This window comes from Corapipo altera, unplaced genomic scaffold (assembly GCF_003945725.1).
Source record: "Corapipo altera isolate COAL_440 unplaced genomic scaffold, ASM394572v1 78, whole genome shotgun sequence".
Lineage (NCBI taxonomy): Eukaryota > Metazoa > Chordata > Aves > Passeriformes > Pipridae > Corapipo > Corapipo altera.
The window spans coordinates 5,356,529-5,379,795 of record NW_020884904.1 but is presented as its reverse complement, the minus strand read 5'-3'; the positions used below and the strand labels follow the sequence as shown (position 1 = coordinate 5,379,795).

The 23,267-nt window shown below is 34.5% G+C and overlaps 1 protein-coding gene across 13 annotated transcripts in view; it reads left to right on the top strand.

Moving 5' to 3' along the window:
- SOX6 (SRY-box 6) overlaps nucleotides 1–23,267 on the top strand; it is a 379,857-nt gene that overhangs the window by 194,256 nt on the left and 162,334 nt on the right. For all 13 annotated transcript variants that reach the window (XM_027651062.1, XM_027651061.1, XM_027651063.1 and 10 more), the window contains one exon: nucleotides 12,137–12,226. In XM_027651062.1, the coding sequence (XP_027506863.1) occupies nucleotides 12,137–12,226 (90 nt within the window). The remainder of the gene's footprint in view (nucleotides 1–12,136; nucleotides 12,227–23,267) is intronic.

The window sequence follows — 23,267 nt, the reverse complement described above, 5'->3', positions numbered from 1 at the left end:
AATTGTACTGAATACGTTTTAACGTTTTGGGTAGCAGATTAAGTATTATTAAATCTCTCAGAAGTTTACAAATTACCTTCATGTCCTTGGATCTGATATTTATTGTATTGCTCTGTTACATATTTTGGGAAGATGCTTATGGTGATTCAATTTTTCCACCAATTTTGGTGGCAAAAATTATTTTCTACTGTGAAACACAGGGTCCATTAGTGCACAGCAGTGTGACAGCACTTGCTCCAAGCAAACAGGGGAACCTCCACAGGTCTTTCAGCCTGTACATGGGGGATGTCAAGCTCTGCTCTGTCAGGAGAGCAAAAGGGGCTTATTCTGTTTTGCTGCACTAGGACAGGGTGCAACATGCACTCTTCTGTTATCACTAGTGCTTTTGGTTGGTGAAGTGCAGTGCGCAGGAAATATTTCCTGTTCACTCTGTCTTTAATTAGGCAAGATCAATACCCTTCAAATTGCTATTGTTTCCAAATCTGGCCACTAAATCTAATTTATAGAAATCTGCTTATATACCTTTGTATATAAGCACAGATTTAAAACTTTTCATTTTGCCCCATGTCTTCCCAACTGGTGAAAGTTTTCTTCAGTTACTCAACAGAACCTAAAATATACTAAAATTAAAACAATTTGTGTGTTAATATAGATGATTTTCCTACATGATTAAGCAATACTTTTTCCTCAAGAAAGATTTTTGATTCATCCAGTTCACTGACAGGATGATCCTCCACGAATGTGAAACTATCCAGTAGCTTGTTATGTCCTTACTGGTCAGTTTGAAGCCTTAATGCCTATTAATTGCTTGTCATTTGAGCTCTGCTCTGAAGACATGGATATTACAAAATTGACTAGAGTTATTTTCAGCATATTCTGTAAATGTGCTACAAATAAATTATCTTCTCCAAACTTTCGTAAAGAGGGGGAAAAATTGTAGTCAGTATACCATGCTTCACAGGTGTGTGACTTTAAAAACATCATTGATTTCTTGGTTGTTCAGCTTGAGGTGTTTAGGCCCTGACTCTTTTCTGGGGGACCTAACTTTGTGCAGCAGTTTATATATAGTTATATATATTATAGCCTCAATCTTTACATTGACTTTACATTGACACAGCTGCAGCTGTGAATGTTCAGCAGTTCCTCAAATAAAACCCCAAGTTTTTTTAAATTGAGCTCCCAGAAAATGAAACTGCGACCCATCATTTCTCCTCTGCAGTTCCCTCCCTCATTCATTTAGTTTCTTTGAACTTTTGCAATGAAATATAGACAATGACTGCATGGGCAACAGCCTCATTTGCTCTGCAGTTCCAGTTTATGCCTTTGTCTGTGATTATCCCATGTACTGAATATAGCAAGAATCCCATACAAAAATTTGGTATACTTTTTTGTTTTAATTAAAAAAATAAGTTTTAGAGAATATATCATAAAGTACACGGGGGCTGAATTAGAATTTCCTGGGTAACTGTAATTCTAAGATTTCCATATCTTTCCATTCATTGACTTTACAAAATTAATAATGTTCTTTTATATGAAAAAAATGATGACTAATTTTCTGCTCCATGTATATAGGGAAGTGAAAATGCTAGAATATTGTTCTTGAAGATATTAGTTCCTTCTTTTCTTAAATCTTTGCAAAGATTTGTAAGAAGCCATCTATTATTCCTGAAATATATACCCATGGCAGTATTATGTTAATGGTTGGACGCCATGATCTTGGAGTTCTTTTCCAACCTAAATAATTCTGTGAATCTATGGCTTGTGAGGTTTGTAAACTTTTTAAAGCTCTGTTTGTTGGAATTAGCTCAGGAAAGTCTTACTTGATCTGTATTTTTATTTATATAGAATATGATTGTTTAAGTCAAAATTTTATTAATAAAAAAGGGGCTACAGAACTGATTTTGTCAGTGTATTGTAGTGCCCTGGAAGAGATTGCATCATGTGCCATAGAGACCTTCAGATATGGTAATAGAGAGGAGATTCTAGCTATTGTTTTCATTCCTTTGCATCCTTGTTTGAAGTCATTTCAAATCAAGAGCATATTATTTTGCTTTCTTTGTATTACACTTTTACATTCAAAAATGCTTAAGGATTTCTCATGAAAAATTCTTTTTGTTATACAATTGTTTTAATTTCAGAATATTTTATGTAAGAGCTGAGTTAAGATTTTTATACACAATATTAAGAAGCCTTCAAATCTTTAAACAGATGTTTATTACTGCATTATTAGGGTAATGAGTAGAACATGATTTGGGGAACAAAATAGATGTCTTTTGAATCATTCATGTTTTGTTCCTAAATCATCTGGTGTCACAAATTTTGCAAGGAACATTAATCAGTTTAATAGAAACTGATTTTTCTTCCTTTTCAGGAAGTCCCCTCACTCCCATTCCCTCAACTCCCTGAAACTAACCTGGTGTGAAGAAGCCTCCACACTATTGTGGTTTTGTATTACCTTTTGTTTAAGATGATTTTACTCCTCAAAACTGTGACTGATCTTTTCATAATAATTTTACAATAATGTTATTGAGAAGACTCAATAACACAAATATCTATTTGTGTCCAGATAATTTCTTAAGTTGAGATGGGATCCTCTGCTTTTTTCAACTTGGTATAAGAATCTGGGAGAGTTGTGCAATGTTAAGAGTAAGAAAATCTGCCCCCACGTCTTTAATAAAATGAATTCAGTGACTGGGTTTAGAACACAGTTGAGCAGAGGTGGACATGCCATCTGAAACTTCTTGAGCTACTAGGGAAATTAATTTTTAAAAGAAAGACACTCCATGTCCGAAGGCCATATGATACATGATTTTTCCAGAGAAGTTGAACAAAGAAAGATTTAAAGATTAAATTCTCAATAGTTTGAGGAATAAGGAGAAGAATGTCGCTTCAGTTTGGAAGTGTTTGAGAGGAGTGGATGCAAAAGATGCGAGCGAATTGTTTAGGGTTATAAAAGGACTATAACAAGGTACAGACATATGAGATTATGAGAGAGTAATTAGACCAAATATTGGAAGAAATTTCAAATCTCTTTAAGACTAAGTAGGCTATGATGGAGCTATGCTGGTGAGTTCTAGCTAAGTTATTTGCTCAGTCATTCTTTTCCACTCTGAGGTATGAAAAAAAGATCTTCTAGAGCTGGTCAATATAGAAAAATGTGAAGATGTGGAGGCAAAGAAAATAATGAAGATTGAACTCTGCTTCCATTAGCACAACCTTCTCCTTTTGCAAAACAACAAATATTGCAAATCCTAAAGGTTTAGTTACTTTGCTAGTGTGTGCATAGTGAGAAACAGGAAAATAAATCTGTAGTTCTCCTTTTTTATATCAGTTTATATAATCTTTTGGCGAGTGATTACAAGCAAGTTGTGCTCCCCTTTTCCTGTCTATCCCTGATTGCTGTTGTGTTAAACCTGATGTTTTCTCTTGCCAATATTCTATGTTCGTTTGGGAAGTAAATAGAGGTACACATACTTAGGGCATAGGTGTATTCGTATAACATACTGTATACTATCATTGTAATGCAAATAAGGCAATGCTTTCAATGAATACAGCCAATCTAACATTAAAATATAGTTTATCATGGAAGGGAAATTTTAAGTGGAGGAATGAAATGTACATGTAATTTTGATAGACTTAAAAGATATTTCTCTTCTACTAATATGCCAAAACATTGCATCCAAGCAATTACACTGACACTTGAGAAAGCTCCTTTTGACATACATAGTGTATTGTCTAGTGCAGTGTTCATGAAATTAACATTTTCCTGAAGTAATCATATACAATTAAATGACCAAATAGTTCTGAGGCAATACAACTCTATTTCACAGGAACTAAATATATTTCTTCACACTGATCCTGCATGTTTTAGTTGAGCAGTCATTAGCATGTTTATAATGGTTCTAATTTAGCACAACATTTTCTGAATTTTATCCTTGAGTCATTTACAAATTGTTCATATTGAGTAAACAAAGGAAACAGATTGCATTTTATACTTAGTAATTTATCTGAAAGAAGAGGGGAGGGTTAATTGTCTAAAAGTTTTGCTCTGTTTGGGGAAGTGATTCTAGTCTTGCATTGCTTGGCACACAATGCTTTTTTCCCTCTGTTCCAGAGGGAAAATAGAAAAAAAAGAATGGAGGAGTGAGTAAAATGAAAAATTAGGAGCAGGACAAGATTTGCCACTCCCAAAGGGGAGTGTGGAGCAGAATTTGAGCTGGCACGAGATTATCTAAAACAGTTGGTGCATTCCTTAATGATCAAGTGCTTGAGAAGTCCAGCTCTCTCTCACAGAGCATCTGTGTTGATGTTTATATCAGTGCCCTGCTGTATGGGAAAAGCATGCTTTCTCTTGTTGCTTTTCTAAAAATAGTGTGGCATATAGCATTGTATGAGTTATTTTAAGAGAACAAAAACATTTGCAAGGTTAAAGGTCCTGCTTTTTAATAAATAAATAAAAATAAAGGTCAGAACTGTATCTTGGGTTATTCTTTCCATGAAATTCAAACTCCTTTTTATCTAGAGTTTTGCATTGAGCAGAATTCTGCTCTTTGCACTAGAGAATTCCTGTTCAAGCAAGCCATTTTAGGCAGAATTGGTACAGGCTCAGACTCTACAGTTTTTCCCAGTAGCCACATCACAGAAGGGAGGTCTGAAAATTACCCCCAGTTTAATTCCAGTGTTTCTGTTTAGAATGTCTGTTGTTTCATGCAAGATCTAGACCATTCAAGTAGTGCAAATGAATTCAGAGGAAAACCAGAACATTTTAATGCCTAATTATTTTTAGTGAGCTTGGAGAGTTTTAATTAAAAGTTAAGAGAGCTCTCCAAGCTCTTACAGTTCTAATTTTATCATATTGTGGAAATCTTGTCACTGTGAAAAAATGTACAGCAATTGGCAGATCTGCTTGGTTCCCTGTCCTAAACAAAACTGTATGTTAGGTAGTCAGATCTCAGTTGCATTTCCATCATTGCTCTTGCAAGAAAACATCTACTGTGAGCTGACTGCCTTTTGCATATGATTCTATTTAGGAAGGATTGTTTGCCTTTTTTACCTGTTTGTTTGGTTTTTTTTTTTTTTTTTTTCCTCTTACAATGGTGCCTGGGTAGGAAAGAGTCAATATGAGAGGAGGGAGTAAGTGACTGGCCAGGATTATTTGTCTCCTTAACATCCTAAGCAAGATATAGAATTTAGGAGTGATTTGATTTTATTTGTATTTTGCAATAAATAAAGCAAAAGGGATTAGCTTGTCTTCCTGTTCTAAATGTCACTTTGCTCATTTTTGAGTTGTGATTGCATTTTTGTTTTTTCAAGAACTTGTTTTCTGAAAGTTTATTAAATCAAGAAATTCTTGAAAAGTTGACCAGAGAGATAAGTTCACTGGCTAACAACATGTTGAAATGCCTTATATTTTAATTTTCTGATAGACCACGACAATTAATTACAGTATGAGAATAGTATGGAAATTGAGAAGGATGAGATGAGATTCCCCTGACCTACCGCTCCACTGACAGCGAGATTGGAGCCAAGCTGCTTATGAACAAGAGACAGTGGCAATACATTGCAACTATGGGTGTTAAGCCTTCAGGCTGATTTTTGATTAGTTTTGTATTGTTGCTGTCTCCTTTTCTTTTATTTAAAGTTTATTGAAACAGAAAAGGATAATTTGTGTTTGAAAGAAGAAAAAAAGTAACTATGGCAACAAAAAAAATCTATTTTAGTAACAAACTTTACATCCTTGGAATAAAACAGGATAGATAGTACCATCCAGCAGTTAAGTTTCTAATAGTCACGATTAAATTATATTTTATTTTTCAAATAGTGAATGAAAACATAAAGTCCTTAATTTAATTTTGGATTGTTAGAAGATTATAAAACTGTGTTCTTTCAAAGTGAATTAAATTAACCTTTTGCCTTTCCCTTTGATACTGAAATGTTAGAGTTTGCATATAATTCTAAAATACACAGTATGAAGCATGAAAATTAGGAAATATTTTTATGATCTAGTTCTGTACTAGGTGGTTCTTTATCTCAAGGAAATTTGATTGGCAGTGAACTCACAAGAGACGCATAAGCAAGCTGTTGTCATGTACTCAGAGATGGATCAGTTAATCAAAAGTCCCAGCACAAGTTTATTAAAACACTAGATTTTAAAAAATATACTTAGTTTTCAGAATAATTCACAATTTTTATGAATGGATCTAATAATAGCACTGATGGACCTGGTGTTTCAGTTTAATTGTAAGTAACAAACATTGTCTAGAGTAAATCTAAATTCTGCTTGACTTTTACTCAGAAATATTTGTAAAGTACTGATTTAATTTTGATTTTTCTACTCTGGAGAGGATTTAGTATCCCATGAAGAATATTGAAACAAGTATGCCTCTTTCAGATCCATGATGTATTATTATTTTAGATGTCATGTACTTAGCTTCACTCACTTGAAAAAAAACCCCCATTTGCACGTGGAGCATGTGGTGAGATATACAAAGGTACAACATGAAGCAGGCCAAGAAATGGTAATAACTTTAATGTTTATTTGCAGTTTAGTTGGTTTGGGGGGAAAAAAGCAGCTCTTCTGTGGAAGGAATCCAGTGTGGTAGGCCAATGTCTGTCACAAGGAGTTCATACTCTCATTTAACATTGTTTCAAAATAAAAAAAACAAACCCACACAATACTTTTTCTCTAACAAATGTTTCATAGATGCTGACAGGCTAATTCCACTTGTACTGTTTTTCTTATATAGACTTGAATGAGGCATTTGAACTTATTTGACAAAAGCTGATCCAAAGAACACCTTTTGTCTCCCCTGGAGCTGAAGGCAAATAAATGTAATGAGAGTAGATTTGGGAGTATAGAGCATTAGAGATGAAGGAACTTTGCATAATGTTAGGTAGTCCCAAACCCTGCAAAAATGCAATCTTTTTATGTTTAGCAATATCTACTGAATTATAATGGGATATAACTACAGACTATAGTCCTGAAATAGAGACAAAGATGCCTCTAGGTCTGTACTATCGTTCTTCTAAAATGCAGAAAAGAACTGTATCTTCCTCCTGCTGAGGATCTGATCATGCTTTAGAACAATTTCTCTTGCAGCATGCCTGATTTCTCTTCTAAATCCTCTACCCTGTCTTTTCCAGTGCCTCTTTCCTTGAGATGTAACAGTTCAGATGCATGTAGAAATATGTCACCTATAACTCTATACCTTTGATTGAATTGTATTTCTCTATTGCTTATGAACTTGCCATGCATTTGCAATCATTATTAATAAATCAATGTGCTTTTGTCTTCTGTCACAAAGTAATGTATGCATTCAAAAAGAATTGTATGCAAAACAAGTCATGTTTTAGAACTCATATCATTAATAATTATCAGTTTGCAGTATTGTTAAACATGTTTTGAGGGAAGCTTATTATAAAAGAAATAACAAGGCACTGCACAGTAGAAAGAATAAGACAGTTCAGTTGATCACTGGTATAGATGTTATAAATATGCCAGTCTGTACTATAGTGTTTTATTAAGTCTCAAAAAGTCAAAGCTGATTTGAAATAATAATGTCTGACAGTCAGTGCTTTGAAGTTTTGCTGCTGCACTCTCACATTTAGGTTTTCTTTTATGTATGACTTTACCATAAAAAACAAAAACTCACACATGGCATGAACGTCTTTTTTTTTGTATCTGTATTTCAAAGAAAGTAATAGGAGGCTACTTCAGTGAATTAAAAAGAAAAAAAAGGAACAACCCCCCAGATCAATGAGGATAGGTGCAGGCCACTGTAAGGTCATACAGTATTCGTGTAAGATATAGCTGGGGTTGGTAACTTGTTGATGACTGTAAAAGTGAAATTAAAAGAAAAAATACCCACAAAAAAAAAACTGAAAAAAAGGGGAGAATAAGGATGAGACAAGAGGCAAAAGCTACTCTTGATTCAAACAAGATGACTTTCATTCAGTCAGAAGAACTTGAGAGCTTGGCTGTGATAGCTAACACGCTCGTTCTTCATCACTGGTCGTGCAACAAAGAGCTGGATTCCATCCATTCCATGACTGATTGATTACCCAGCGGACAAATGTTAATTCTTTTCATCGATGCTTTGTCATTGTGAAGAGATCCTTTTCAGCTAACACCTAGGTTTTTTTCCCTTGGCTTCCCCCCCCCCCCCCCCCCCCCCCCCCGCCCGATTATATATCTTTTAACATCCTCTTCTCTTCACCTTTTCAAAACTGTCATGTCTAACAAGATTCTCACAGTACTTTAAACTGCTCTAGTTTACAATTAAAATTGCTAACTAAGTATGTAACAAACCGTGATATTAAATAATACTCAATGATTTAATTTAGTCATCATAATTATACTTAACCTGTTTGCTGTCCTTGAAAGAAATTTTTTTCCTAGTTCACAAGAGAATATAAAGGATGAGAAGCTGTGTGTTTTTCACAAAATAAATTGCTCCAACGCAACTTCATGAGTTTGATCTTACATGTGCCAGTAGAAAATATGCTATTTTGTGGCATAAGCATAACTGTGGTTTATAAAGTCAGTGAGAAGAGCTAAAAATGTATAAATGCTAATTTCTTTCATTGCTTCTTTATAATTGTCTTTAGCAAGAATACCCCTGAATTTTGAAAATGTCAGGATCCACAAGGTTTTGGAATAGTGCTGAAGCAGAGCCTCAGTGCAGGGAGAGTGATGCAGTGCAGATGTGAATTTGGGCTTCTTTCTTCAATGTTCAGTGCTGGATTCCAAGTCGATGTTTTGTTTCTATATAGAATCAAATCAGAAAATGAATCAATATGGATGAAGACATTTTACTGATGTCAGAAGATATCTTTGTAGATTTTATATGTCTGTAAAAATTAATTTTCAGTACAGAAATAAGAAAAATCCCTTTCTGATTCACAATCCTTTTCAAAATGTGTTTGTGAACACAGAATACAGAACTTGAAGGGAGACATGCCTTTCAAGTATAAGCCTTTATATCTGGTTTTGTGTCTAATGTGGAAGACCTCCAGAGAGCTTTGACACATATCATTATTTTAAATTCTAAAAAATTATGCGGAATAAACATGCTAATTGAAAATTTACAGGATTTCAAGAGAGCTATTTTTACAATGTTATGAAAAAGTTTATTAAAAGGCTCATTGTGTAATCATTTTGTAATCTTCCCAAAAACAAAATACAGTAGCTATAAATTGTGTGGTCAGATCTAGACCATAGAATTTGAATAAGATAAGGGTGTTAAAAGAACTCATTCTTAAGGAATTTTTCAGTCATTTATAGAGATAAAAATTCAAACTTGAAATGTGATTATATCAGAAAGAAGGCACACAAATAGACCTGTTTTTCATTCTAGTTCTTTCTCAGTCTGTCTGTAGAAATGTATTTTTTTTCCTTACATAATATAAGAATACTACATGCGTGTTCTTAAGAACGATAAGAAATAAAACAAGTGCTTTTGAGGAAAGTATTTTCTCAACTACTGTAATATGCTAGTTACCTCTTTTTTTTTTTTTCTTTTTTTTAAATGAAATGTTTTTTCTTTGTGTGAATTGAGGACAATATCTTAGGTAAAAACAGTAGAATACATAATTTATAGCAAACATCAAAATAAAACTCTAAAGATCTTTTTTTTCATGGACGAGGGGTCTGAAATTTTGGCAGGGGAGAAACATAGAAACGTCTTTTTAAACTAGTCATGATATCACAGAAAAGGACAAATTATAATGTTCTATTGGTAATTGATGGTTATTTCTTGATTCTTCTATTATCAGGCCAGAACTCATAAAAGTAATAAGTGCCTGTTATTGTTAAAAGTAAATTGTTATTATATAACAAGTATTTTAACACTGCCTATTGCAACTTACAGCTCCTTAATTTTGTCTCTTTCACAGAAAGATATAATTAGTAAATAAATTAGCTTTTCTGCTGAAATATTACTTCAAAAATATTTATGAGCTGCGTTGTCTTTCCATGGAGGCTTGCACAGTGAAAATGTGTTGCAATTAAAACCTGATCTTTGATCTTTTGGTAGTTACAGTTTGGTTTGTTTTCAGCTGGTTTTTGTTTTGTTTGGGGTTTTTTATTTGTTTGTTTATTTCAAATGAGCGATGCTAATGTGAATTTTTAGGCTGAAATGACTTGCACCCTAAAATATGATTGGCCATATGACCTCTTTTTTCTCTAAACTTCTCCCTAAAGCTTTAACTCCTCCTTTTGTGACCTGTTCGAGTGCTTCTCCTCCCTCTGAGTATTTTTGGAATCCTCTGAGGTGGAACAAACTGTTACCCGTTGTAATGAAATGATCTGTGTTGCCGTTCTTAAATCTGGGCTTTTTTGCTTTTGCTTTCGCTTGTGTGAGTGCTTCTGCTGAGACTGCTCACACGGGAATTTGAGCCACGATTTGACCTTAATCTGCCAGTAATTTAGCAGAAGACAAGTTAGACTGAATTCTTCCTTCTTGTACAACCTAATGTTAATTCCTAGGTGACAGGAGTGGGATCAGTACTAAAATTATCAAAATTTGGAATCTTATTAGCTATTTAGAAAGCCCTGTATGAATTGTTCTTCTCCTAACACAAGTGGCACCTTTCTGTGAGAGTTTCTAACAAGTGAAGGTGTGTGGCTATTCCCAGTGTATGCATTAAGGAGTGATGTGCTCAACACCACCCAGAGTGATGTGTAGTCTTATAATGAAGGCCTTCTGCAAAGATTTGCTTTGGGAACATTAAGATATCTTTTGATATCTTACAAAACTGAGCCTAAGGGTTTCCAAGGAGTTTAACACAAACGTTGTTGATGAGTCTGTCTACAGATGAAAGTAAATGCACAAAGTTCAACAGAAATTCTGTTATTGTTAACTTGGAAGGAAAAATAAGTGTTCAATTTTTTGTAAAGTTTGCTTGGTAATTGTTTATAAATCTGAATTGTGGTTCCTAAAGTCATAAAAATCTGTAACACAACATCAACCACAGAATCATAGAATGGCCTGGTTTGGAAGGGACCTTAAAGTTCCCCCTGCCATGGGCAGAGACACCTTCCACTAGACCAGATTGCTTTGCATTTCATCCAACCTGGCCTTGAACACTCCAAGGGGCGGGGCACCCACAACTTCTCTGGGCAACCTGTTCCAGTGCCTCACCACCCTCACAGGAAAGAATTTTTTCCTAATTCTAATCTAAACCTACTCTGTGTTTGTGAAGCCATTACCCCTTGTCCTGTCACTATATGCTCTTGTAAATAGTCTCTCTCTATCTTTCTTGTAGGCTCCCTTCAGGAGAATTTGTAGACTTGTAGGCTCCCTTCATAAGAATTCCCATATTAAAAGTCACCTTCTGAAAGCTCTCTGCAAGGTTATGTATGATTTAGGTTTCAGAGCCAGTTAGTTTAATTTAGGAAGTCTGTTATCCTCAGTATCGAATTTTGTAGTGGAATTGGGGTCTGATCATAGAAAACTTACTAAGGCCTCTTCTACTTTCTCCAAAGTGTAATGACTTCAGTGACAGTTTTGCCTACAGAAGGCCTCCCAGATTGGGGTAACAACTTGAAATATATTCTGAACTTCATATTACGAAAGCCTCTCTTCTAATCATTGCATGTTGTTTATAGTGTACTGAGAAAATTCCTGATACTGTGAACATCGAATATGTAGAGTGCTTTTATGAATTCCATGGAGACATTACATGAATAACTTCTGCATTGACATGGGTATAAAAATGGGTTTCAGATGTCACTGTGTGCCAAATTTCCAAAAAAAGCTACTAAATCTTCATGTATAATTTCAAGTGTACAATCATTCTCAAATGAAAAAGACAGAATTCATATATACATTGGCAATCTATGCATGTAAATTGGCAGTTAGCATGCATAAATCCTCAACTAGGTTTTTCTTTCAATTAGACCCTTGTTAAATCCATAGTAACTCCATTAACCTCAGGGGAATTACTTCAGATTTAAAATGCAGTTAAATAAGAACTCTGTTTGGCTGCAAGTTCATTTCCCTTCTAAACTATCATTCAACTGGTACAGGAAGAACAGTTTTAAAATGAAGGTGGCACCTGTTTTCCTGATATGTGAGGATATATTTGATAATTCTGTTTCTTTCTTTTTTTTTTTTTTTTTTTTTTGTTTAAATAGATTCATCCTGTATGGAAAAGCTACTTTCTAAAGACTGGAAGGAGAAGATGGAAAAATTAAACACAAGCGATCTCCTTGGTGAAATTAAAGGTATCTGACTAGATCAAATTTTAAATGTTTACATATATTTTAAAAAGGGGATTGAAGATTTTTGAAAGTTCAGAAAAAAATAATAGAAATAGCTATCATAACTAGAGGGTGCCTTCCTCATTTTAGGCAACTCACTCTGATTTTTAATGTTTATCTTCGAAATGATGGATGAGTCTGCCAAAAAAATAGAGTATGTCATAATCAGTTATAGGCAGTATCAAGGATGTTGTCACAAACACCAGGTTAGTTACATTAGTTCATTGACATGAGCTATATATCTCTGAGCAGAGGAAGAGGAAGAAACATGGAGTTATGAGTACTTGGTACTGCTTCTTCCCAGTTGCATAAATTATATGTAGAAACCATTTTCAGATTATAAAAGGGGGTAGTTGTGTGATTACTGTTCTATATACTTCATTCAAAACTGGCAAAAAAAAAAGTGTTTGTTTATATTAATTCCATTTCTACAGAGAAAGAGCAGCTCTGGATGAAATTTGGGACCTACTGAAACTAGTGCAAGTTTTATTGTATATATGGACAATAAGTTCCAATATTTTCACGATTTTTTGAACCTACCAAGCTAGGAAAAGTGGAATTCTCTTGACAATTAAGTATTAGGTAGAAAACTTGAAGTGTTTTTCCCTACCCATCAATTTTTCCATGCATTTTCTTAGCGAGAAGAAATTCGGTGTTGTTGATTAAACAACAAATTTAAAAGGTGGGGTTTTTGTGCTGTAAGAAGGAAACATAAGGAATGTTTGAGGAATACACAAAGTACCTAAGATTCGTTTCTCTTCATTTGCATAATTTTATTAAGTTGCAACTAAGGTGTGGAGACAAAGAATTATGCTCATAATACTAATAAATCTTTACTGTTAAAAAAAGATTCTATTTGATGAAAATTGATTCTTAGGGTTTCAAGTTTCCACCAGGGAAATTTAAGATAGTACAATTTTCTTAAATTTTTTTTTTTTAATTATACAAATAGGCAAAAGATTGACCCTTTTTAATAAGTGAGTTGTAACTAGTTCCTTCAGGATCAAAAATCTGTTGGATTCTCCTGATTTTTCTGGTAGAATTATGACAGTGCATGTATGTTAGGCCAGTAAGAAATCCTATGGTAATATCAAGGATAGAAACATAATATACAATTTTACAGGAACATGTTAAAATTGGTTGTAATAAAATCCCCCAAAATTATGTCTTGAAATCACATTCTATTTAAAGCCATATTGTCTCTTAATAGTGTGAAAAACATTGAATGCTTGTTCAATTATTATTGTCCATTAATTGCAAAATATAGCTACTTAGTCTTTAAATAGAAACTACTTGAATGCTATTAGCGAATCAAATTTCAAAGAGGTGGGATCTCTAACAATGCAGAATAATGTTCTTTATTCTTTTATATGGCACAAAAAGCTTTTTAATGAGCTTTCATTTATTGAAAAAAAAACTTTGTTTTTTCTGGATTTATGTTGCTCCCCCTTTTTTCTTAGCATATATAATCTCTGCTGAGTGAATGGGTAGAGTTCTTGCTTCTAACCCTTTTCTCATCTACCTACTAAGCATTCTCACTCAGATTTGGAAGAATTTTCAACTCATTCAACTACCCTTTCTGGGTAGGGAATAGCTCATTAGCTGTATAAAAAGTATCATCTGATTAGGCTCACCAGATTTATGGGTTGACAGTCATTCAGTTAGTTTCCACAGCTCTTTTCCTGTGTAACCTGTCCTTAAGTGGTCATAATATCTGCAGTATTCATCTATGCTATTAGCTGGCTTCCAGCAAGATGCAATAATGAATCTTTGCTGCTGCAACTGCATGTAAACTTTTTGCAAAATAGCACCAACATGGAACATAAAGGATGTTTGCTCTTGTGTTGTGCTTTACACTCCAAAACTCTTGACAAAGACATTGGTGTCATTTTGTACGAGAAGAAAACTAGATACAGAGTTACATAGCAGGAGTAGTGGCAGGTCTGAAGTTTGACTCATTCCCTTTGGGTTCCCAAATTCATGGCCTGTCGTCCTCAGGTTGGTTACCTCCAGCTGATGGAATTGCTATTTACCTAATACTTGGGTATTAGCTCATATCAGCATTTGTGTACCTTAAAAATCATCTCTAAAAGAAGGAAACCCAAAAAAATCAACAATCAGGTACATGGAAGCATGAAAACCAGATTACATGAAGAAAACAAAATGAAGTAAGGGAAACAGAGAGAATTTTTAATTCACCAAAGAAGCATACTTTAAAATAAATTGTTGCATCGTTCAAAGTGGTAGATTTCAAAATCATGAAGTTCATTTTCATAGTCCTGATTGAATTTTCAGCTGTGTAACTGGCAGGACATAATGAGGTCTGAAAAAACTACATGTGAAAATCTGTTGTCTCTAGGAGGTCAGATATATTTTTCCTTAATTTCCGTTAGATTCTAAATAATTTTATTTAATTGGCTGATATTTTTGGCTTTTCTGCAGACTTTCTGCTCATGTTACTGAGAGCCTAACTTAAAGACATGAAGCGATGTAGTAAAAATAAATGGATGAATTCATTAGGGGAAAAAAATCTTGATTATAAGAAAGCAAGGTGTGGTCCTGTGAGGAACTGCTCTTTGCACTGACTGTTACTGGGAGTTGTTTATTTTAGAGAGAAGGCGTTGTTCTCACTAAGGATAACCTGAGCACATATTCTTCCTCTGTGTCTGCACAACTACAGCTGTCCCCCTTCAGTGAAAGACTGGCATCTTGGTTGTGGGAAGGCAGCTCACTAAGAATCAGTGCCAGAAAAAAGGATGAAAGCAGAAAAAAAAAAGTACCACTGACACAAACTGTTTCTATTCATGTTTGGGAAGCACACAGACGAGAAGAAAAGATAATTGGTTGAGAGAAACAAATAAAAATGGTATTTTCTTGCTTTACCTTCTATATTTAGAACACAATAGTGTTAATCAAGACATAATTATAAACTATATCTATTAATTCAAACAATAGAAACCAATACAAAAGTAACAAACAGTGAATAATGCGTTTTTTCTCAGTGTGGGATTGTTCCTGTTCACAATTACTTTTGCATAGTGTGCTTCACTTGTAAAACTGCTTTTTCTGAGTTTCTTTATTAGGATTTCAGTTATTGATAATGGTCCAGATTCTTCCTTGAATTCCAGCCAAACAAGCCATTGACTTCAGGGAGGTTTCATGAAACTCTGAGGAGCATTTGGCAGAATGCTTTGTAGCCAAATTCCAGTGGTTAAATAAGTCTACTTGTTCATTTGATATGTTTATAAATGAAACTCATAGGTCAAATTTTCAAAGATCTATGAAGCAGTTGAGCTGAGTTAAATGTCCTGCTCACCTGGAAAAAAAAAAAACAACCAGAGCTACCTATACAAATAATTTGATTATATGCTATTTGCCAGGGTGCACATGCAAATAGATTTATTTAAGGTATACAAGCAACTTGTTAGGCTTATGTCCAGCTTTTGAAGTATTGGGTCTTTCTTTTCTTTATAAAAACTAGGATCAGGAAATACTTTTTGTTTTAATTGTTGTTATTATGTATTTGAATAAACAAAGTGATGCAGGACTCTTTTCTGTATTTTCAGATACTTGGGTGCACAGAGTTCTGTCCTCACCCTCCCTCACTGCATGTATTTCTGTTGCTTAGTTATCTGGTTTTTCTTCAGCAGCCACAGCTAGGCAGAGTAGCATCATTTATCACTACACAGAGTCTGTTTTAAGTTTTCTGTTTCTGTTCCAAATATAAATCTCTGGAATAGCATAGTCTTGCATGCATCAGGCAGTTGTCCTACTGAAATAGCCCGCAATGGTCTTTCTCAGCACGCAGAGTCTTTGAAGATCAAATAAGAAAGGTCAGTCTTTAAGTAACTTAAGCAATGATGTTATCGTGAAAGGGTCAGAATTGGTCTAGCAGCCTTAGAGGAGAGTGACTTCTGGGTCACCAGCTACTGTGTTGCAGGTTAGTCCTCTGGCTTCCATTGGTGGTGTTTACAACTGGAACTATCTGTATTTATAGGCATTGTGACTTGAATGTCACATGCTGTCTTTGTACAGTATACTCTATTTTGGGGAGGTGAGTGATTGGTGTCCATAGCTTTATCCAATACAGAAGGCTGTTTCCATTATGTCGAATCCTGTGCTTATTCCTTCTCCTTTTATATTTGCTACTTTATCATCAATAAGAACCTAAATCTCCTGTTTTGTGTGACATGTGCACATTTAATGGACTCAAAATATTTGGGTAGGTGGGAGGCAGCATTCCTGTTTCCCAGGAAATGCTGAATTTAGCAAAGTGAAGAAACTTCACCCACTTGATAGTCTCTTTCTAAGATATACTATAAACAATTTTGGAAAGGATATTTGTCCCTTGTATAAGGAAACAGAGGAGACTCAAAGAGGTGCTTTCTAGGAGCATTTTTTTGGTGTGTATTAATGACTGGAAGAGGACAGTGAGGCACAACTGTTTGAATCTAGTAATTTAACACTATCCATTTCTGGAATAGTCTTGGAGAGAGTTGTGCATGAATGAATCCTTGAGAAAGTTTATGTCTTCCTTTTTTACAAGTGAATTCATTTGGTTTTTAAGCATGGTTTATGAAAAATTTTAAAATGTTATTTTTTCCTTCTATTTTATAAAATTTGTCTTCACAGATAAGCTTTCAGGTGTTTCTTGATGCACTATATCAAACCAAGTGAAGGCCATTTTGAGGAAAATCTGTTTCTCTGTAGCCCTGATCAACACTATAGTCTGAATTTGCAGTAATTATTTTTCAGTATAATTGCTGAAAATTCTTTTTCATGAAGTCCAAGGGTATATAGCAGTCTGCCTCATAAATATGTATAAATAAATATATATAAGTCTTATATCACAGAGACACTCAGAGGTTTTTAATTATGTCACTTTGTATGGCTATAGACATTTCAAAGCTCTCCTTTGTGCTCTCAGTTATAAACGTATTTTATTTCTTTTGAAGTCTGTGTGATATACATACTAGCAATTAAAAACCCAGCTCGGGCTTTGAGACACAAGGTCTTCTTAATTAAAACTCAAACAAAAGCTACAAGCAGAAGCCCCACTATATGATTAAGGTCTAAAATGTTATGATACATTAGAATCATTGTTAACTGCTAGGATTTAAAAAATCAATACACAGGAAAAAGAATCAACTGGTTCCAATTAGTGAAACCAATGAAAACATCCAACAAAATAGCACAACCCAGAACCCCTACACCCAAATCCTTAAGAAATTGGTCCTGATTAGAAATATACCACAGGCTATAAAGGTTTCTCATAATGAATTTATTGCCATGATCCAGTGAAGTGATATGTTTAGCTTTGTGTTGTAGCTCTCCAAATCAGAGCGATGCTTTTGTTTTGCCATTACTCCAGTCATTAGCACTTTGTGTAACATGGCACAAAAGCTACATTTCCAGGTCTAACTTGACCTTCTAAATTTGAATGACTGAATATTTCATAAGCACTTTCAACAGTTAATGTTTGCATGCACTTTACCCTGATTTTCTTGAAGAACGTAATAGATTCCAAAATAAAAATATTTTGGTTAAGCTTACCGAGCCCCATTGTATATATTTGTTATGATCAAGGTACCAACACAATTAGTTTGACTAATCACCAGTGTGAAATAGATTAAACTGTACTGTCTTATGCCTTCTTAACTCTTTTTGATTTGAAATATGGTTCTTCAGATTCTGGATTTAAAAAGGCATACCTCCAAACTGTACAGACAGAGGATAGTTCTGTGGAAGGGAGTGGGACTGCTCACTGTACATAGTGCTGTTATTTAAATTATGTGCATGTAAGTCTCAGAAGGATAGAAGCTGTATTTATCACGTCAAAAAAACCCCAAACATTTTTTGTTGCTCTAGTCTTTTAGTCAGAGGGTTGTATTTCAGTGGCACCTATCATGATCATGCCTGCTTCTAATGTTAAAAGTTAATGACTATTACCATTTTTAGTTCTTAAAACTCCACAACTATAAATTACATTGTAATCAACCTTTCACATAAATCAAGTTCTCTACATTGTTGAGTATATTTTATAGAAAATAATAACCAGGATGCATGCCGTTTATTTCCAGGCACATAATGAATTTTATACTTACTGCAACCACATATATCTATACATTTTTTTACCCTATTAGTGTATATTTCTAAGCTTAACAATTCAGGGCTAAAATTATGAACTCTGTACTACACTGAAATCAGTATGAGAGCTTGCTTATATGCTGGGTTCTGTGGAACTGTGTCCCAAATAGTGTAGTAAGAAATAATATCAACTGTTCATGAGAAAAAGGAATAAGATGGATAATGATGTTAATATACTGCAATATATTTATTTGGCACGTTAGTACAGACTGCCTTCTGGAATTTGATCCATTCTTCATTTTTACAAATAGTGACAAGAAAATGTACGGTATTAAAATGTGTTTATTTTCAGATACCTTCTAATTTATTTTAGCAGAAAAAGGGTTGCTTATAAACTAAAAATTACAAGTAGGTTTTCTTCACTTTTTCTTCAAAAATATGCCATTTTCTTCTGTTGGTAGGTTGTTTTGTTAGTGTATATATATGTATATATTCATTATATCAGTTATTGTTTTGTTTAATAAATACAGGGTCTTTAACTGTAGTAGAAAGGTTTCTATGCTGAAGTATGTGTCACTACCTGGAACTTACCCCCTTCTCTTCAGACAGTGGATGTCAGTGGCAAGTTTCCTTTTGCCTCAAATCTCACCTTAGTCACCAACGAAACTTCCTACCTTTAGCAAAATAAAACTCCTACTGAAGACAAATATACAACTTCTTACTAAAAAGCAAATGCATATGTAGGAGTTTTCACTCTTAAAACAAGAGTGGAAGCTCCATTTCTCATGTTTCATCACACTGCAGTGCTTTTGGCTTTTTGTTGCTGTAGATATATAAAGTCAAATTCTAACAAATTGATGAATGTCAGCATTTATCTAGAAAAATACATATAGGCATAGTAATGAAAAGACTGAAATTTTCTGATCAATTTGGATTCTGGGGAAACCTCTATATATACTTAATCAGTCTTTTGTTACAGGTATTTCATATTAAGGAAAACTTTAAGTGCCAAATATAAAGAACATACTGTCCTGCAGCATTCTCTCTCTGTGGATACTGAGCAACCTGAGGAAGGGTGTAAGCAAAGGACAAACATACAGTAATATTTCTTCAGTATACTCTTCCAATTTCCCACAGAATATGATTAATTGCCTTCTGGATTCAGAGGTGGTACATTCGGGTTTAATGACCCTTGTTAGAATTATAATCTATGAACATGTCCAATCACTTTTGAGCCCTTTAACAGACAGCTGTGAAGTCTGTGGGGATAAGCTCAGCAGTTAGCAATATGCTGTATATTTGAACTAGCACCTTGTAGGTGTCCCCTAGATCTTGTATTACAGTGAATAGGGACTGGCTGTTCCCTGTTCTCTGTTACACTACGCTCAGTTGTCTCTTTGGGTGGAAAAGTAAAAATGTATTTATTTATTCCTTATATGAAAACTGTTCTGCACTTTGACCACTATCCTCCACATTCTCTGCAGTTAATTTGGTAAGAAACCTCTTGCACAAAATATCGCTATTCTGCACAGCATCAAACTTTGGCACTGATTAATGAGAACCTTTGTGGCAATCCTTTTCACTTCAGTTGATTTTAAACTCCCTTTCTGAATAGAAAGTCCTGTCTTGAAGTGAATCTTGATGTGTGGATATTGCGTGGTGATGAGGTTATCCTGATGATATCAAAGATACCAGTGTTTTGATTTTTTTTCTTTTTTAAGAAATAGGTAAAAATACCTTACTGGGAACTTGACAAACTGTGGACCCAGAGGCAAGTCAGAAATGTCATCTGTAAAACTCGAGGGACATACCATTAGGACTAAGAAAAAATGAAGTAGGAGCACGTTTAGTAAACTCACGTGCAGCTGAGAGCAGCAGGAACATAATGTGCAACCTGACACAGCTAGTGCCTCAAAAACCTAAGCTCAATGAGGAATAGAAGATGAAATACAAGGAAGGTTGTCCTTGTCCCCTCTAAACAAATTGACCTTTCAGAAGAGGTTAACTATCAGTGTTTTTTTCAAGATATCTTGATTTGTTTTATTGTGTCACCTCACTTCAGATCTGACCAATGACATCTGACAGTTTTCTGCCTGGGGGCAGATCTAGCCAAACTGGGCTCATTTTCCTTGTTTTCACCTCCTACCAACATTAAAGTGATTTCAGGCTAATCATGATCCCCTTGCTCCGATCAGGTCATTCACATGGTGAGTGAATTGGTCTCAATTCACTATGTCCCTTCTGTCTCTCCCTCAAATATTTATGTTGGATTAAAGTAAATAATGTATCTCTTTTCCACGCTCTACAATTTTTTTTTGTTCTAGCATGATTTTCCAATAGAGAAAATTTTCAAAAACATTATAAAAATGAGTCCCATCAATTAATATGAATATATGAATTGTAAAGAAAATTGAGAGAGATGCATTGAAACAGTTTCCATAGAAATTTGTCTGAAGAGAGGAAATAGAAATCTATTAAAGACATAGCCTGCCCTGATCCTATGATTTCATCATAGGTATTACCTTCTGTGATAATAAAATTAATAGATTTATACGCAGGCAGCTTGATCAGAACTGGTTCTTTGTCATTAGCTCTCAATACTGAAAACCTATTATTATGAACATATCTTTCTTACCCTTTTTTCTTTAAATTACTGTTAGTGTAACCGACATATGCTAATATTTACCTTAGTCTGTATTGATATAAATCCACAAAGTTTAGTATTAGACATATTGTCATAAATGTTCTTTAAGAGTTATTCAAGATTAACCTGAGACCTGTTCGATAGCTGCTTAAAATTTGTTGCCCCATAGATAGCAGTAATGACAGGCTAACACACATGTTGGGAACGAATCCTCATATCTATTAAGATTTGTTTGAGCAGGTTTCCATCACAACAGGTGCACAATTACTTTATGAGTAAAATATTATCAGCCTTCCAAATTAGCCAGGGCAAAATGCAAGTTGTCTGATTAAATAATCAAACCCAATACTTAAAATGCACTTGATTTCCACAGGAATTTTAAGATGCTAAGTCCCAGTCTATCAGTGAAACTGTGATTGTTTGCAGCATACAAGTAGCAGCTTGTAGAGTACCCTGTTTGGTATGTTTTACATAATTCACCCCACATTACACAAGAAAAAAAACACTGAAAAAGCATATAATAACAGGGTTTACTTCTAGTCAAACAATTTTAATTGACCAATGAAGGTATTATACTGTGAATTAAAATCAGAAAAAAATTGAGCCTCTAATGGAAAATAGTTTGAAAGTGTTCTGCATTCAATTAGGAGGCACAGCAGTTTAGAAATACAAACCCCCCTGTTCTTTTTAAAATAATTTAGTTTAAGAAAGGGGAGGGACTAAAGGAAAATCCTCTGAATCTGAAGTGCAGCTTACAGTGTGGAGATCACATATGCCACCAGTTATTGAATAGCTCAGTAAACACAGTGACTCAGAGACCTAAGAAATGAGTAAAGTCTGAAACAGTAGGTTCACCATGAATGGAAAACTTAGAAGTACAACTGTCAGGCACAGATTATGTACAGGTAACTGTTTGTTTTCATATCTGAATCTGTTTGTCAATCAAGGAATGCTATGAATCAGGAGATGGGATCTCAACTACAAAACCACGAAGTCAGAAACAGCATCTGGAGTGGCTCCAAGCCACAAAAATTAGGGAAGAAGCACAGAGGGAACAAAAACTGTAAATGCTTGCATGGATTCTGCCTCTATATACATTGAATTTAAATAATTGTGTTGATACATCAGTAATAATAATTGCTGATAAAAATTATAGTCCTTATTTTGGGCAGCAATATGTTTTACTAAATGTGAAATTAAATGCAATTTGTATTAATTAGGGATAATATGAAAGTATGTAAGTGGTTGACATTTCCGACATTTTTAAACATACTACTATGTGTGAAGATAGATCTTTTGCATTTGTTTTGACTTGGAAATACCGTAGATTGATATATGCCCCTAATGTGTTCTGTTGACATAAGATCCCAATTCTAACCCCTGAGATCAGAAAATTATTTATAGTTAAGGTTCACTGTACTTTGAAATTTAATTATGGGATTTGATCTTTGATGTAACTGTTTAGTAGACAATGTAGTTCTCTCTGGAAGAGAGAGCTGTTAATATGCAGGTGGTGTACTCAAGTTACAGGATTTAAGAAGTCAGTGTACTGTGTACAGATATTTTATTAGGTTTGTGCAATTAAGTTTTTCTAAATGTGGGAAAACTTATGGACTTCAAGTCTTGATTGGCAACATCAAAAGAATACAAACAGGGTTTACTAAGGAAGGTAAAGAGAATGAAATGGGCATAACTGTTCTGTGGTTTGGTTTTTTTCAGATTCCTTAAGAATCAGAGATTTCCTTTTGACTTGAAACTGAAAGAAGGTTTTACCTTTGCTGCTTTCCTGTGACAGGACCCATTTGCCTACATATTGTTGAGATTCTGTAACAGTCACAGGATGACTGTGGAAGTTTTTTTAGGGGCTGTAGTGAATAGAGGATTCCTATTTCAGGATGTATTAATAACTTAATTAACCCTCTTATCTATTTTGTTGTTTTCTTCACGTTCCAAGGTTCTATAGTATAATTTTGGGTCGATCAGACTTCAGCCAAAGATAAGGTGCCCACTTCTTAAGCATAAGGATTTTTCTAAAAAAAATACTTAATCCTATCAGGGTGTGGTCTGCCACTTTTCAAGATAACGATGATTGACAAAGGCACTTTCAGGCCTCTCTGCATACTCTCAGATAGCATATCCCACCATCAGACAGATATCAACACTTCGTGCTAAGAGCTGGCCACAGTGAGAATTCTCCCTCTGCTGACATGGAAAAAAACATACTCTCCACACATAGCTAAAGTTTAGTTAAATTAATAGATAGGTGAGACGCTT